The 16985-nt window shown below is 45.5% G+C and overlaps 1 protein-coding gene across 3 annotated transcripts in view; it reads left to right on the top strand.

The window, feature by feature from the left end:
- THADA (THADA armadillo repeat containing) overlaps positions 1-9073 on the top strand; it is a 224949-nt gene extending 215876 nt beyond the window's left edge. The window contains exon 31 of one of the 3 annotated variants that reach the window (XM_034659058.1): positions 9040-9073. In XM_034659058.1, the coding sequence (XP_034514949.1) occupies positions 9040-9058 (19 nt within the window). In that variant the 3' untranslated portion in view covers positions 9059-9073. Of the gene's footprint in view, positions 1-3077; positions 3391-7839; positions 8990-9039 lie in introns of those variants that run through there. The other 2 variants (XM_034659059.1, XM_034659057.1) reach the window with 2 other exon arrangements.
- Positions 9074-16985: the final 7912 nt, after the last annotated feature.

Below are 16985 nucleotides of genomic sequence, written 5' to 3'. Positions count from 1 at the left end.
TATGGCTGGAGTGCATGTAATATGGCTTTTTATCTGTGCACCAGTCAGCTTGTTTTTATTAATACCTGCCATGTGCCCAGCCCAGTGTCAAATATTATGGCAATGAAAGGCAGTAATTGACTCAATCACATGGTATAATCCCTTAGGTGCCATGGCAGTTCATAGATTAGAGATTGGGATAAGACTTGAACAAGCACAGAGAGACCAGTAGGGTATGAATAAGAAAAAGACGCACAAGTTGCCCCCTTTTTAGGTAGGCATTAGAATAGCTTGAATAATCAAGGCAAAGGAGGGTGGGTACATTTGTTTTTTCATTCCCGCCATTGTTTATTTATTCTAGAACTCAGAACATTTACTATGTGAAAGATGGGATAAAAAGAATCTCTCATTTAATATGCAGGGAGCCCTCTCTGTAACAATGTGTTCAAAATCCATGTGGCAGGACTCTGATATCGGTAGGACAGTGTTACTGCAAGGGCCCCCTGGTATGTCCTCTGTAAGTTCCAGCACGGGAGGGCCAGCAGAGGCCCACAGGCTACCACACTCCATGCCAGATGATCTTGCGTTCGATTAGAAATCAGTGTATTGGCTGTCTAACATAGCAGCCTTTTCGTTTTTCAAAAAAATGTACTTCTGTTCACTTTTGTGGGTTCCCCACCTTACGTGGGAAGGAAGGAAATGGGCAGTACAGGCCCGCAAATCACTATAATCCAACAAAGCCTTGTTGAACACAGGCTGCACGCTGGCCTCTGTGTTAGGAGACGGAAGGGATGCAAAGATAGAGAAAAACTAGCCCTGACTTCAAGGAACTCATATCCAGGAGGTGAGAAAGATGTGTAAATAAATAATTTTCATTGCATATGGCAAGGGTGATAACAAATGTGGGCAGTAAGCACAGGAGTAGCCCAGAGGAGGGGCAGGGAGGGCATTCTGGACTCCAGCAATGTCAGCGGCAAAGACAGGGCAGTGTGTAATGGCATGGCGAGTATGGAGAGCTCTTAAGAAGTTAGCTCTTCTGGAACCTAGTAGAAGGTACACAAGTCTGCGGAAATCCATGGAGGCCACACAGTGAAAGCTCCTCAAGGGAACCTCTTGGTGAAAGGGAGCCCCTGAAGGATTTCTCGGTGTGTGGGTATGTGAGTCTCCGTGTCTGTCTAAGCACCCGTAGCCCTGGACAGGGATACTGATGGCGGAGTTCGCTCCTATCTGAAATGCCAGTAAAGTGATGTGAACTCTCATTTTTAGACCACTTCGTGTTTTCTCTCTTTTATGTAGAAAGCAGGAGTTCATGGGCCATAAACTGCTTCTCTGCACCTAGTATCGTTTGCCTTCCATGTGGCTTTTAGGCAACTCGCCTGAGCTGCCTGTTTGGGGAGAATAGGGAATTGTGATCACATATGTGCTCTCGTCTGTTCATCAGTAGCAGGCCAGGTCCTCCTAGCTGCTGTGTCTGGGGATCAGGAAGTCAGGGCTCTCCAGGAACCATCCTGTTGAAATCTCTGCTTCCAGCCAGGCCCGCGCCAAGTCAGAACCCTAAATCTCCTGTTCTGCTAGTGCTATAAAGGCCTTTCTGCTACCCCTTCATGGGTTTCATAGAAATTCATCGTCTGCTGGCTTCCTGAGCCCATTCCTTCTTGTTGGATGGGAAGGAGGAGATGGTGTCACAGGCCAGCCGTCTGATTGGACCTTCATGCTGTGCAGTCAGTGCCTGAAAGATGGATGACCAAGTGCCGTCAGTCTCCTCGGCGGCTGGAGAGGTCCTCCTGTCCTCTTTTAACTTCTCCTCTGGCCCCTATTGCAATTTTCCAATTAGGCTTTCAGCATTATCACCCCCCCCACACACACACACATCTTCTCCAATTTTTCTCCATGATTTTTCAGCCCTAGAAAACAAAAGCATGAATCACTGCAATTCCCTGCGTTTCCACCTTCCTTGCCGAGAGTCCAGGAAAGCCACTTTTGTTTCCAGTACAGTCAACTTCTTATGCTCCAAGTGTGAACTTTACACTTTGTGGGCGGTCCGTAGGTGGTTCCTAACACCAGGCTTCCTCTTGCTCCCAGCACTTTTACTTTATTAATCAGGATGTGTTCAGAGCCTGAAATAAAGTTTGGGAGGAAAACACACTGCTGGAGGGCCACCATTCCAAAGGAACATATCAGTCTTTCCGTATTATCCACATCATTGACACGATAACCTTGAGGTTGCTGAATAGGAAAGGAAGGACTGAATATAAATGATGACGCTTCAGCCTGTCCTGTGAGACACGCCTGCCTTGTCCCTGAGGTCCTTTGAGGTGGTCGCCCTGGGAGGTGAGTGTCTGCACTAATACCTCCATGCTCACATGAGCCCGTTCTGGGTCCTAATGGGCCCTTCTGGAAGCCAACCACTGTGTTCACGTTATCACCTGCCTCTCCCATGAAAGACATTGCAATGTGGAGTATTCCCAGTTCCACTGCTCAGGAAGCTCTTTATGTCCCTAGCAATTTACATATGAAAGGGGAATAAATGTTCCTTTGTGCCTACTTAGGATTTTCTGTATCTTTTCAGTATAAGCTATGAAACATTAATGTTACTGCCAAAAAAAAAAAAAAAGCTAGTTTAAATTTTAGCACCGACACCTTTTTTCTTCTACAATTTATTTAATTATTAGCCTGAGTTCATTTAGTCCATTAAGTACATACACATTAGTGAGGGTGTCATTTATTTGTCTTTTTATTCCCAAAGGTTTTTAAAAAAAAAGTTCATTGGAGCCACTGGATAACCAATTCGGTTTTTAAAATTTTGACCCTGAAATTGAGGGCACATAAAATAAAGACTTTTGTCATATATTTATGTTTTGACTTTGCAAGATTAATTGGGATTTATATGAGGTGGTTAAGCAATAGCCATGGAGTTGTTGGGGAATTTTTGGTGATGAACGGCCAGCTGGCAACATGGCCTGAGTAGAGGCCTGGGCTTCTGCTCTTACAGGCCGCTTTTCATTCCAAGATGTCAAAGCCTTTATGGAAATCAGCTCGTTAATCCTTCACGTTCCTTCCTTCCCCTTTTGCCTCCATCCCTCCCTCCCTCGGTCCAGGTCAGTGTCTCTCTCACGGTTGTGAGGACAGTTCACCAACTACTGAAGGAAAACAAAGCCGACCTGGCCACAAGCGGAGCGCACATGGGGTGGAGAGGCTGGCTGCGGGCACCTGGTGAGGGCACTCAGCAGCGCCCCGGCGTGGCCCCAGGTGCCACCCCAGCTAACGGCAGATTCCAGCTGTGCCCCAGCTGGACCACAGGCCCTGCCTAAATAGGAAGGACTTTTTGAAAGCCCTGTCAAAGAGGCCTAAGAAGAAAAAAGACTTACTATTTTGATCGAGAGTTGGAATTATTATTATATTGGGCTTAAAATTTTTCAGAAATCAATTTGGTTATAAAAGGAAAAATGTGTGTGTGTGTTTTCCTTCAGACAAACGCGGTGAACTCAGTGAACCATCAGACTAAGTTGAATGGATGATGCGATGACCAGGAAGAAAAATGTGCCCTACTAAATTTTTTTTCACATTTTTTTCCTTGGTGGTCAGTGTAGCGTATGCTTGTCATAGAAAGTTAGGCGAGTATGAAATTTGGAAAAGAAGGGAATGCCAGTCTGCTCTTACCAACATCCAGTGGAAGCCACTGTTGTTAGTTCACAGTTTTCTGTATATACTTTCTTCATCTTTTCTCCTGTGCCTTTTTTTTTTTAACATAGTTGTGGTTTTACTATATATATAAGTTAGAGCTTACTTTTTTCACTTAACAGTGTCATGAAAGTATTTGCTATTATTATTAAAAACCCTTTATGGTATAGCCACTATGGAAAATAGTATGGCATTTCCTCAAAAAATTAAAAATAGCATTACTGTATGACCTAGCAATTCTACTTTGGGGTATAGACCCAAATGAATTGAAAGGGAGTCTTGAAGAGATATCTGTACACCCATGTTCATAGCTGCATTATTCACAACAGCCAAAAGGTAGAAGTAACCTGTGTCCATTGATGGATGAGTGGGTCAACAATGTGGTATACATGGACAGCATATTATTCAGCCTTAAACAGGAAGGAAATCCTGTGCCACAACATGGATGGACCTTGAGGACATCATGCTAAGTGAAATAAGCCAAACAAAAAGACAAATAATGTATGATTCCATTTATATGAGGTACCGACAGTGGTCACATTCATGGAGACAGAAAATAGAATGGTGGTTGCCAGGGGCTGGGGGAAAGGGAGCGAGGAGATAGTGTTTAATGGGCATAGAGTTGTACTTTTACAAGATGGAAAGAGTTCTGGAGTTTGTGACTCTGGGTATCGGCATTTATTAAGTGCCCAGATTGGCTGATGGTGCGTTTCTACTCCAGGCAGTAGTTCTTAATGCTGATGGCTGCTTATTAGAATCATCTGGAGAGGTCTTCAGACCTGATGCCAGGTCCCACCTCCAGAATTTCTGATTTTTCTGGTTGAGGGTGTGACCCAAGAAGTGGTAGTTTTTAAAACTCTCCAGGAGATTCTAAAATGCAGTCGGTTCGAGAACCACTGATGTGTTCCTGTGCATTCTTGTGTCTCCCATCTCCTTGAGAGAGAAGATGAAGGATGAGCATTGAGTGAGACAGCACTCATGTTAGAGAGCACTCGGAGTTTTCTTCTGAGGCTGCAGACTCATTCAAGAAAGATGGACTGACCATCCCTCCAGCCTGCTACCCCGGAGATACAGTGGTTAACACTTCCGTTCCACAGATGTGCCAGAATGCGGGGCCACGCCACTGTGTAGTTTCATATACGAGAGAATTTCCGAGGCAGATTACTTAAAAGCTGCTTTAGCAAGATATTTTAAGTTATGACACTTGCCCTCAGAAGTGCCAGTTAGACCTGATACTCTGGTGTGGTCTACTGTCCTGGAAGCTTATGGCTCATTTTTGTTTTTTGAGGGGAGGCTTGAAGAGAATAGACTCATATCTGTATCACTTCATTCAACAAATACTTTTGAGCCCTGCTATACGCCAAGCTGTGTTAAATACTGCAACTATCTATTAAAACCAAACTTCGGTGTAGAGAGGGTGACAAAACAGAGTCTTGTTGAATTGAATCATAGACCTAGAACTTTAGAACGAGAAGGAATCCTAAAGTTTCTTGCAGTCCACTCCCATCCCCATGTATATGGGAAAGTACAGCCCAGAGGGGTTGGGGGATTTGTTTTTACACAGCCTACCAGGGCAAGGGTAAGATCCTATTGATAACAATTAACGTTTGTTGAGGACTTAGTTCCCTGCTCCTTGTGGGGCTCTTTCCGCTGGCACCCCCTTGCCTCCATCTGTCCAGTGTTTTTATATCAAGGCTTTTGAATGTCAAAGCTTAAGCACTGTCGGGAACAGTGCTGCTCAGACCTTAATGTGCACATGAATCACCTGGGCATCTCCTTAAAATGAAGACTCATTCAGTAGGTCTGGGCTGGTGCCTAAGATCCTGCATTTCTGACGAGCTCTCATGCAATCCTGATGCTACTGGTTCTGCGACACGGTACATATTTTGAGGGCCAGGGGTCACTGTGGTCATCTAGACGGTGCCCCTTTGAAGTCCTCCCACCTTCACACTCTCATTCTCAAAGGCTGGAGCTTGGGGACACAGGACAAGGCTAAGGCCACTAAAGATGTCAGCTCAGAATTCTTTCCCCATCCACCTGGGATGTCCTGCACGGAGGGGCTGCATGGCCCCAGCACTTTTATGGGGAGCCCACACTCCCTTGTCTGGGCAGCCATCCCAGTAGCCTCAGTGCTAGGGTAGGACTGATGCTTGTTGGTGTGCAGAGAGTATTATCATTTTGAAAATAACAGTCTGATATTCTGGTGAGAAAAACAGGCTCTCAGAAATACAAGAACACGTCCCAAGGTTACGAGGAAAGCAATCTTGGGGAATAAATTTTTGAGTGAAACAGTCCTGATGGAGAGAAGAAATGGTGGAGGGCACTAGTTTGTTGGGCACTCTTTGTATTAGACCTAATGATTGTTACCTCAAGTTCGTTCTCATCTGTGAAAAGTGTTAGCTGTATGCTCCTCCCAATACAGCTTCCCCATCGGGGCTCCTGACACCCCCCGCTCCATCCTCCATGGACTCCTTGTCCATGTCTCTGTCTCTCCAGTACATACCTCCAGCCACTTGTGCCTCTCCTTCCCCATCCACCCCTTTGTCCATACTCTCACCGTTCTCCCCCATTTTCTCTCTTAGTTGTTGGGCCCAACGAAGTGGAGTGGTAAGCTCCTTGAAGGCCTTGCATTTAAATGTGTGAAGAAAATATGCTTATAGAGACAGAGCTGGGACTGGCTTTTGTGCAGCAATCCTAGTCCTGCCCCAGGGGGGGTCTGTGGCCAGCTGCAGAAGCTCTGGTTTGGGATTCTGTTTTGCTTCACAGCTGAAGACAGCATCTATATTCTAACCGCCAGAGTGATTCCCACAAGAGACTGCACCTCCCAGGCAGAAATACTGGGGGTTAGGTCTCATTTAATTTTCCCACTGTTCCTTTGCCCTTCCCAAACCCCTCGCGCCTTCTGGGCCGCTCCCCTCGCAAAGGAAGAGGTCCTCCTTTCGCAACTGCTCAAAATAAGAGAGGCCTCAGCCCTTTGCCGCAGCTGCAGGTTGCTGTTTCACCCCTGTGCCGTTGAAATGAGTCCAGTCAAGAAGGATTGTTAAAATATTCTGATGCTCATGTGGCATTTTAAGGCTATCATTTGTGGTCCCCGCCAAAACTGTAAGGGAAGCAAGTCTGAGCAGGGACGGTTAGTTACATAGCAGGTTTCCAGGCATTGCTGGGGGTTGGGTTTTTGCTTTTTTGGTTTGTTTCTTCTCTTTCTTTCTTCCTTTTCTTTCTTTCTTCATTTTCTTTCTTTCTTCTTTTTCTTTCTTTCTTTCTTTCTTTCTTTCTTTCTTTCTTTCTTTCTTTCTTTTTCTCCTTCCTTCCTTCCTTCCTTTCTTTCTTTCAAAATAAAAGTTTTCCCAGTACTCTCCTCCCACCGCATCTTTTTTAAAATTGCTTTTCTTTCAACCTCCAGATTTTATGGGGGAGGGAGACCACTCTGAGTCCTTTAGCTCTTCAAGTCTCCTAGCGCCTCCGGCATATTTGAAAGATGAGAGAAATGAAGTTGGTGTATTTCAGCCCCAAGCTTGTTGACATTTGTTCACTTCTCTTTCAGACTTCTCAGAAATATTTAAGGTCAAGCTATCTTGGGATGAGATCCTGTTTGTATTTTTTAAAAACAGAAAGAAGCATTAAGTTAGCACATTTCGACCCAAACCAATGGACAGGGTGCAAAACATTTTTTTTTATTAGATATTCCTTTTTTAAAAAATATGTCAAGACTTGAAGGAAAAAGGTGTCTGAGAAGAAGTGAAGCTTTAGAAGAATACCTGAGGTATTTCTTGTTGACAGGCTGAGCTTATGGAAACTAGTCAGGTAAAAGTAGTCACAAGAGATCAATATATTAAACTGAGCCTTCGAGCAAGTTGCCCAAGATCAAAGCTTCTTCATATGAATAAAAATAGTCCTTTCCTGCAGCTACACATCAAGAATTCCGCTGCCAACTGCTGATGCTTTCTACTTTTTAAATATAGAAATCTGCACACCTAACCTGGAAATGGCAATTAATTTGATAAAGGACTCCGAAATATCTGTTTTGCTCCCCTTGTAGCTTTTGGCTTATGGAGGTATTGCTGTTGGAAGATTTGGGCGATGTTGTCATTGCCCGGCTTGCAAAGGAGCGCAGGTATTAACACATTTTCATAATATTGTGTAAAACGCTAACATAGTGGCTTATTTTTTTTCCTTTAGCATGTAACATGTTCCATCTTTTGGATAAATCAACACATGGAACCATTCCCGATGAATTGGAGCCAATTCAGATTCACAAATAGCAAGGCAGTGTAGCCGACACAGTGGGGAACATAGAGATGAATGATATGGTCCCTGTTTCAAAAACCACATAAATAAGACAGGTATGGATTTAATTAACTATAAACAAGTAAGAATCTGGTAAATTCTGAAGCGAGGTCAGAGTGTGTTACAGGAGCTGGCTTGTGGGATCAGGGTGCCAAGGACATCTTCTAGGAGGAGGGAAACGTCTTTAAAAGCTGAGTGAGATGTAATTATTAGGTAAGGGTAATTTTCTTAGATTGGAGAATGAGTGAGTTTAGACTGATGGAGAGCCTGTGTTGCTAAATAAATTGTGAAGGTCTCATTGCCCAAGCACAAAGGAAGGAGTCTTAGCACGGTGCTCAGCATTGTGGGAACCACTTTAGGCATTTACAATGGCGTCTCTATTGTCAGAGTTTAGTGATGGTTCAGTCTAGTTGAAAAGAGAGTTATCCATGTGAAACAACCAACGGTGACGTGCATAAAGAAGTCTGAATTCTGTGGTACATAGAATAAGTACAAGAATTCAGCGAAGAATGTAGACTGGAATAGTCAGGGAAGGCTTTGCTTTCTCAGGGAGCTAGGTATTTGAGATGGGTCCTAGAGCATTGGTGTGATTCGGAAACATCAAACGTGGTGGGAAAAGAGCGCGTCAGGAGTGTGGACAGCATGTGCAAGGACACACCGAAGGGAATGCATGGGATATATTGTGTGCCAGCGAGGGCAGAGGGCTGCAGGAGACACGCTGTGTTTCAGAGAGCGGTACAAGATTTGATAAGAGACCAGTTGTGGCAGGCCTTAAATGTCAGCCAGAGGAATTTGGATTTGATCCAAGAGTTAAAAGGAAGTCAGTAAGCTCAGGCTTATACTGGTAAGTACGCTGCTGTCTCTGCGCACATGAGCTACGCTGAGGAGTGTGTTAAACCTTTGCAGCCCCTCCCAGTGATCAGCACAAGTTCCAGCCCCTCCTGGCGGTGAGCGAGAGCTCCCCGGGAACCATCTACCAGCGTTCTGTCTGTCCCTTGGAAGCCCCTGTTGCCTGCCTGGGCAGCTGGTGAGGGGAGTAGAGATGCCGCTTGTGTACATTTTTAGACTGCCTGCCTGTTGTCTTCTCAGCAGTGCCCAAGAGGACCATTGAGCCACAGAACTTACGGCAGGAAGGGAACTTAGAGATCATCTGGTCTGGTGGAATCCTTTCTTCAAATAGAAGCTTAAGAGGAAGTTCAAGATGTTGAAGATAGTAGGGCTAACACTTGAGGTGCAAGCTGGGATGGGGGCCGGGATACCCACCCGCACGGCCCCTCACCCGTTGGGGACCCCGAAAGGGACTAAGAGGAGCATTCTGACTTCCTATTTCAAAATAGGAATCTAATCCAAACCAGTATTTGTAGGTGAGGAATTAGGCACTTCTTCCTGCTTGACAGATGTGGCCGACTCTGGAGGTGGCCCAAGTTGGGCATAAATAGCAAATTTGCTTTTTGCCCCTTGATCCACTTCCTTCTTCTACTGTGGCCTGATCACCCTTGTAGCGAATCCTGCAACCCCGTGCCCTTGGGCTGTCCCAGTGCCCTCTCTCGGGAATGGCCCTCCTCGGACAGAGACCCATGCTTTAGACCTTCCTGCCATCAAACGTTTAGCTATTCAAGGTCCTCTTCCCTTAGAAATCTCTTCTTAGCTGGCTGACTGCCGCTGCCACTTGATCTGACCAACGAATCATGCTAACGTGGTACCAAGTTCTAACATGTAAACAAGTCATTCTCCTGGATCATATGGCTGTTTTTCGGTAGTGATCTTTGGAGACAGTACCCTTCACTGAAGTCAGCAACTCTGGAGGCAGGCTCCTGGGCAACACACAGACCTGGCCGGAGTGCTTCTTTATGCCTCGCTTGGCCTCCTGCTTCTCTGCCCTTGTACTGAGCTGACTCAGCCGTGGTACGTTTATCCCGTGTCGCCAGACTTCAGGCCGCCTCCAAGAGGGTTTTGGGGCCCGTGGACTCATCTTACGTGAATAGACTGAAGGAGCGGCTTTAAGAGAAACCCTCCAGAGCCTCGCTCTCCTTCCTTCCTCCCTCTCAGCTGCCGGTGGTACCCAGGCTTCCTTGGTGAGAGGATTGGCCTACACACCTCTGAAAATAACACTTGCCCATGCGGTCTTGGGAGCTTACTCCAGGGCTCCCCACCTGAGCCCAAAGGCCCTGTGTTTCTGGGTAACCAGAGGAGGGGGCACTTTGAGACGGACTTGGCAGATGGAAAAGCCTCTGACCTGTGCATGCGTCCTGATGGAGTTGAGGAGAGACAGGGTCCCCTCGAGGTTAGCAGGTCTGGGTTCTGGTCCCTGTGCAGCTCTAGCCAAACCCTGTGGAGCCAGCCATTTCATTGGGACTCCGTTTTTATCTGTAAAGTGGAAACCTGTAAAATGACGGTGGGAAACTGACGTGGGCAAGGAGGGGCGTGGTGCGTAATCAGTGTGAAAGTATAGAAGAGCTAAGCACATAGAGGAAATGTCTCTGGTCAGATGATTAAGTCTATATCAACATCATCAGCCATGTTGAAAACAGGCCTTTAAGTGGGCCCTCGCAGGAGCAGCTGCGCTCGGAGCCTTGCTTTTCACCAGACCGGCCACGGGACACAACACCGCAGCGCGTGGCTGCAGACCAGCATACTCGTTGTCTGGCACGGCGTGTTTGGGACACGTAGACACGATTTGTCAAGGAAACCTTGATTCTGTTCTTTGTTTTCGCGCTAATCTCGGGTAGTTCACTTGAGCTACACGGGTTGCTTTGTTGATTTGTAAAAAAATGGGAATAATAATGCCTATTTTTCTTCCCTCTGAAGAATTTTATAAAGATAAGGTAGGAATATTTTTTGAAGACAAAACTTTTAATAGAAGGCAGTTGATATTGTTATTATCGGTATTACTATCACTACCAGGGCTAATTTCCAAGTGTGCGCTTTGCCAAGTTCACATTAACACGGTTCTGTTGACTGTGCTGTTGGAAATTCTCACCTTGTGATCTGCGTACAGACTTCTTAGGCAGCTTCCAGAAGTTTTCATTCGCCTCACTTATGTATCCTTTTTTATAATCCTGGGGAGAAAGTAGGGTTTGAAAAGAAAGGGGACTTCTGTTAGCATTTTATATAATAACTGAAGCTATATATCCTCCAAGCCCCAAACTGTACAATAAAAGTTTTCTTGGATACTACTTTTCTCCCATAATTCCTAGCACATAGCTTATTAAGTTATTAACCAGCAATTTCTCTGGCAGCATATTAAACTTTACTTTTAAACAAGTCACAGAGGGGGGGAAACATGCATCTCTCATAAAAGGAATAAAAACCATACACCCTCTAAAACGATTTCCCCAGGCTTTGAACAAATCCCAAGCCCCACACAAGGTCTCTTTTTCCTCATTCTCTGCACATAACTTGAGTGTTAGTACATTAATGAGAAAAAGATGCCTAATAGAAAGTTGGAAAAATATGAGGGCCTCTGGGGGGTGTGGGAGGCTCCCTGGGGGTCCTCTGAAAAGGCAGGTGAGCCTTAATAGAGGGAAAAGGCTAAGCCTTGGCCTTGAGGTTGTGGGTTTCCTCTTGAGCTGCGGTTTTGCCAGGGAGGCCGAAGCGGCCGTGGCCTGGGCCCTGACCTGCGAAGTGCCCTGGTGCCTTCTCCAGACTGCCTAGGCCTTGCCGAGTGCCTACCCAGAACCCTGGTAAGGCATTTGGGGCCTTGTTCACAGATTCCATTCCCCAGAACAAAAGCTGCTTTTCCAGGGGAAGCCCCATGTGCTCTGTAGCCATGGCTGGGATGTTTGGCCCCTTTCTGGACAGACTCAGAGCTCCTGGTCTCTTGCTTTGGGCACAGGCGACTCAGTCAGTTCCCTATAAATTGGTCAACCGCCAGAGCAGGGCATGAAGATGGCTTCACTTTAAAAGGAAAATTCAAGTAGGAGAGCTACAGGGCAGCTTCTGCGTGTGGGTGTGAGTATAAACACTTGCAAAGCTCCAGACCAAGGAAGGCTGGATGGAAGTTGGAGCATACCATAAAAATGCAGCTCTGCCGTCACACCCCCTCAGGGGAGGGCAAGGTAAACGAGCAGTCCTGGGTAGCCAGCCAGACCCTACACACCGCTGCCAGCTGGCCCCAAGTGCAGAGCTAAATTCTGGATGTTACAGTGGGGGGAAAATCACTTGTTTAAAAATATATATTCTGCAATTCATGACCATTTGGCATCTTGGTTTAAACAAATCCCCTATTGTTGCTCCAAGAATGCCATGTGATGGTTGCTTGGCTGGGGGCTGTGGTAAAAATGGAAATCAGAAGGGAGAGAGGGATTTTTTTTTTATTTAATTTACACTTCCACATTTACATAACTTAATGTGGCCTGCATCAAAGAAGTACCTCCTGGCTCCTAACCCACAACAGCTCTTCCTTTTATATCCAAATGTAAAGAGAGGCAACTCTGGTTCTGTGGGCAGCTCCCATTGCAGAGACGTGAACTGCCGAGGATTGCAAAGATGGCCGTCGGGATCTCTGGGAGACCAAAGGAAGGTCAACAAAATGCCCTGTGTCGAGTCAGCAATTCAGATCTTCGGAAGCTGTTTTCTGATGGTTAGTCAGGGAAGGTTTTCTTAGAGGACAGGCTTTGAAGTGAACTTTCAATAAAGAGCATGGTGTGGCTGGACATGTGTCAAGTTTGGGGTTCTTGGTAGGATATGGGAGCGTATACACCCTCCAATACACACACCCTCACACACACACACACACACACACGCACACACACAAGGCCATAGGCTCTGCAAGGCCAGAACTTTCTCCTCTCGCTCTCTTTCCGTCCCAAGTAGGCTCAGTAAATGTTTCTAGATTAAGTAAGTTAAGCCATGAGTCTAATTAGGCTTCTGGAGGAGTAGTTCCCCGGGGATAAGAGTGACCTCAGACCCTTACTCTGTTGAAGTCCAGATACATTCTCTGGACTTAGAGATCTTAACAGACACTAGCAGCCTAAAGCTACAACAGCTGTTTCCAGCCCTCTGAAGATGGCAGTGAATGCTTCTAGAAGAATATAGGGTGTCCACAGTGAACTGTCTGTTCCCTTCTAGGGAGCCCACCAAAGCCTCACATTAGCGAGTGTGGATCCTAGCTTTTCTGTATGGATTGGGTTGGTGGACTCCCACTGGTGGCTTCAATCCTTTGGAGCTTTTGAACTCTTAAAGGTCACTCTGAAGCTCTCTCTTTGGGTGTTTCACTCATCCTCTGTCATTTCCTGTTGCCCTTCCCCTCCCATGTCACCTTTGCACTTCTCATTATTTTCTGAATGTGTCGTGTGCCCTGCCTGGTCTTTGGACATGCTGCTTCTGCTGGGGTCACTCCGCCCATGTTCTGTATCCCAGACTCCTCATTCTCCAGCTCTTTGCCAAGTCACTTCCTAACTTACCCAGGAGTACTGGGCAGGTCGCTCTTCAACCATCCTTAATTTTTACTCTGTCAGACCCCTCCTTTGGGCCATTCCTCATACTCTAGTGTGGTTGGTTGCATGTTTCTCCTGCTAAACTGGTGGCTTTCAAGATTTTTTGACAGCCACTTGAAACAAATACTTTACATATGACCTAATGTTTATGTGTGCCATATGTGTCTGTGTGTCTATATGTACACACATGTGAAATCTTGCACAGTTTGGAATTGTGATAATATCTATATATAAGATATGAACAGTCTATAAGAAAAAATGCAACAGGGGAATTCACTCAAGTTGTAGCACAATTTAATTTCAGGAATGTTTGCTTTCAACATACCCACCATCACTTTGGATACCCAGCATAAGCCTGTTGATACCATTCAGTATAATGCAGGGTGGCTTATTACCTGGAAAAGAAAAAGAAAGGAGTTGGAACAAATCAACCAATGTTTTTACTTAAAATTATTGCATTTCATAAATTATTTGCCTCTAACCCCAAAGGTAATTTATTAAAAATTGATCCTGGGCAAGGCCTTTATAGCAACAAGTGAAGGAAACAGTGCTTTCCTTCACTGCTTTGATGCACTCTGATTATATTTCCCTCTTCCCTCCCTCCTTCCCTTTCTCTCTTCCTCCCTCTCTCTGGCTCTCTTTTCCTCCTCTGCTCCCTCCCTCCTTTGTGGCCCCAGATCCTCTGTGTCCCCCCACCTCCCTTTTCCCCTCCTTCCCCTCCATTCCTTTCTTTCTGGTATGCTGGTCACCACTCACTAGTTGATTTCATAGTCAACAAAATGGGTCATAACCTACAGTTTGAAAAACACTATTCAGGACTCTAAGTTCCTTGAGGGCAGTGACTATGTCACCGAATCATTTTATCTTCATATTTCCAAACCCTGGCACTATTCCTGGCTCTCAGTAGCCTCTCAGTAAATGTTTTCCAAATGAATGGGCCTCAGTTAAGATGCTCTACCAGCCACTGGGATTCCGGAAGGGACAGGAGAAGGGAGTAATTTATCACAGACTTCCCAGGAGCTCCTGCTGTCCGCTAGACACTAGGGCCATTGTGGATGTGTCTGGGAAGCCCTACTCACTCTGCCCGGCCTTCTCCCTCCCCCCAATTTCCAGGAGAGAGGGCAGGAGGTTTAATGAAGTTCAGAGATTTCCCAAGGCAGAAGTGGATTAATCAGGTTCTCAGGTGGGTATGTGTCAAGGGACAAATGTTTAAAAAAATGGAGGAAAGCAAGATTCTTAACAAGTCCTTTGTTTGATTTTATATATGTAAACGTTGTCCTCCTAGTACCTGGATCCTTGCTGCTCCTTCTACAGCCACAGCTCTGCCGTTTTTCAGCCCATCTGTTAGACCCTGACCCCTTCTGGTTTTTTTGGGTTTTTTTTTTTTTTTTTTTGGAACACTCTAAATCTCTATTATACTGTGCCCCATGCCAGGATTTTTCCATTTGGGGGTAGAAAAAAAAAATCCCTAAGCCCACCAAAACCCTGTGGGTTGGTTTCCTGTCCAGCTGGCTTGCTGTCCCCCAAGATTTTATTCCCATCATCAAAGTGGCTTGACAGACCAAGAACAAACCTCTGGCTCACCCTGAACTCACAGTGTACCATTTCCAAGTCAGAACAAACATCAAGTAACAGTGAGAAAGAAAGAAAGAGAACAAAATTATTTTCCTGACCTAGAAGCCAGTTCAGAGTGAGGCCCAACTCTGAGTCCAGACAGGGATGTTATGTGGCTGTAGCCGTTCTTGAGTGTGGAGCCATGACCAGTGGACTCCAAGCCAGAATTTCTGTCTGAGTTGGTCTCAGAGGAGAAGCCATGGATGGACTCCTTTGTGGCCCCGGATCTTCTGTTCCCGGGAATCGAAAGCAGCAGCATTCAAGGGAGCATCCCACAATCTCGTTGAGTGCATCAGACTTGACCCAGTGCCTCTCCGTTATGGGGGCTGTCATAGGGGGCCCCGAAGTGTCCCAGGAGGCCAGCAAGGTCAACAGCCTGTGCCAGGTCCAAAAAAAGATGCAGAACACTTCAGCCAGGCAGGGGGCTTTAAGGATTGCCAACCTTTTTCCTCTATTCGTTTAGAAATCCTAAAAATATATTAACTTAGCTAAAAATCTCATGGAAACTAGGCTCCTCATCAGAGTTGAAAGTCAAACCAGCTTCCCCCAAATTTCCCTACCAACACAAAAACATCCAGGGTGAGAGGCTGTGACTCTGAGGCCGCATGGGAGCAGGCAGTGCATTTTTATACCAAGAAGGCACCCCACCTCCTGAAGGCCTGGCCTGCCTTATTCTTGTTCCTGCTTTTCAACACCTTCTCTCATCTTCCCCTCCGGATCTCCCCAGGTCCATAGACAGGCCAGACTAATTCCTTCCCATATTTATTGCCCCCTCTCAAAATGCCCTTCCCCATCAACTTTGTCTAGCTAAAATCTTCCTGTCATTCACAGCCGGGTTGGAATTACATCTTCATAAACCTTTCCCATTGCTCCAGTCCACCCTGGTGTTCTCTCTCTTCACTCCTTACATCCTGTCCCAAAGTTCATCCTTATTTTCATCTCCATAACTGGACAGAATTCCCTGAGGTCAGAAATCCTCTCATGTCCCTCACTTCCCAGCACTTAGCTCAAAGCTGGGTGGTCAGGGAATTCCGTCTGCTCTCCGCAGGCTGCTTACTCAGCCCTGCGCTAGATATCTGATGACTCATTAACCCCCAGTGTTGGCTTTTCTCGCTTTCTTTCTTGAGTGGCCCTTTCTTTGGCAGAGGGAAGTTCTACCTGTTAAACAGTGGAAATGCCAGAATTGCAAATTATATCATTAAAGAAGTTTTTGTAAACTGTGGCCCTTTCATAGGGAGTAGAAGAATAAGGACAGGAGTTAGGATTGAGAGACCTGGGAAAAACGAGATAGAAACAAAAGACAGGGGCAGGATTGGGAAGAAAAATTCCAAATAGGTAAAAGTTTTAAGCAACAACAGCAAAAAACGAAACTGTAAAATACTACAAGAAAATATGGGAAAATTCTAGATTTTATATATATAAAAACTTGGAGACTTAGACTTTGTAAGCATGATATGAAACCCAGGAGACACAAATAAAAATATCAATATATTTGAGTGCATAGAACTAAACATTTTTGACTTGTAAAAAATTTATAAAATTGAAAGACAAATGAAAAACTGCAAAAATCTTTGTAGCACATGTGACAAAGAGTAGATTTTCTTAATGTACAGAGAGCTCCCACAAATCAGCAAGAAAAAGAGCAACAATGTAATGGACAGGGGAGTTGAATACATTTCACAGAAAAGGAAATTCAGGTGTCTTTTTTTTTTTTTTTTTAAAGATTTTATTTGTTTGACAGAGAGACAGCCAGCGAGAGAGGGAACACAAGCAGGGAGAGTGGGAGAGGAAGAAGCAGGCTCCCAGCGGAGGAGCCTGATGTGGGGCTTGATCCCAGAACGCTGGGATCACGCCCTGAGCCAAAGGCAGACGCTTAACGACTGAGCCACCCAGGTGCCCCTCAAGTGTCTTTTTTGAAAAGCGTATGAAGTGATGATCAATGTCACTTATAACAAAGTAACTGCAACTTAAAAAATGATAAGATAC

The sequence above is a fragment of the Ailuropoda melanoleuca genome, chromosome 4 (assembly GCF_002007445.2).
Source record: "Ailuropoda melanoleuca isolate Jingjing chromosome 4, ASM200744v2, whole genome shotgun sequence".
NCBI classification, from domain to species: domain Eukaryota; kingdom Metazoa; phylum Chordata; class Mammalia; order Carnivora; family Ursidae; genus Ailuropoda; species Ailuropoda melanoleuca.
This window is presented reverse-complemented; position numbering and strand designations above follow the sequence as displayed.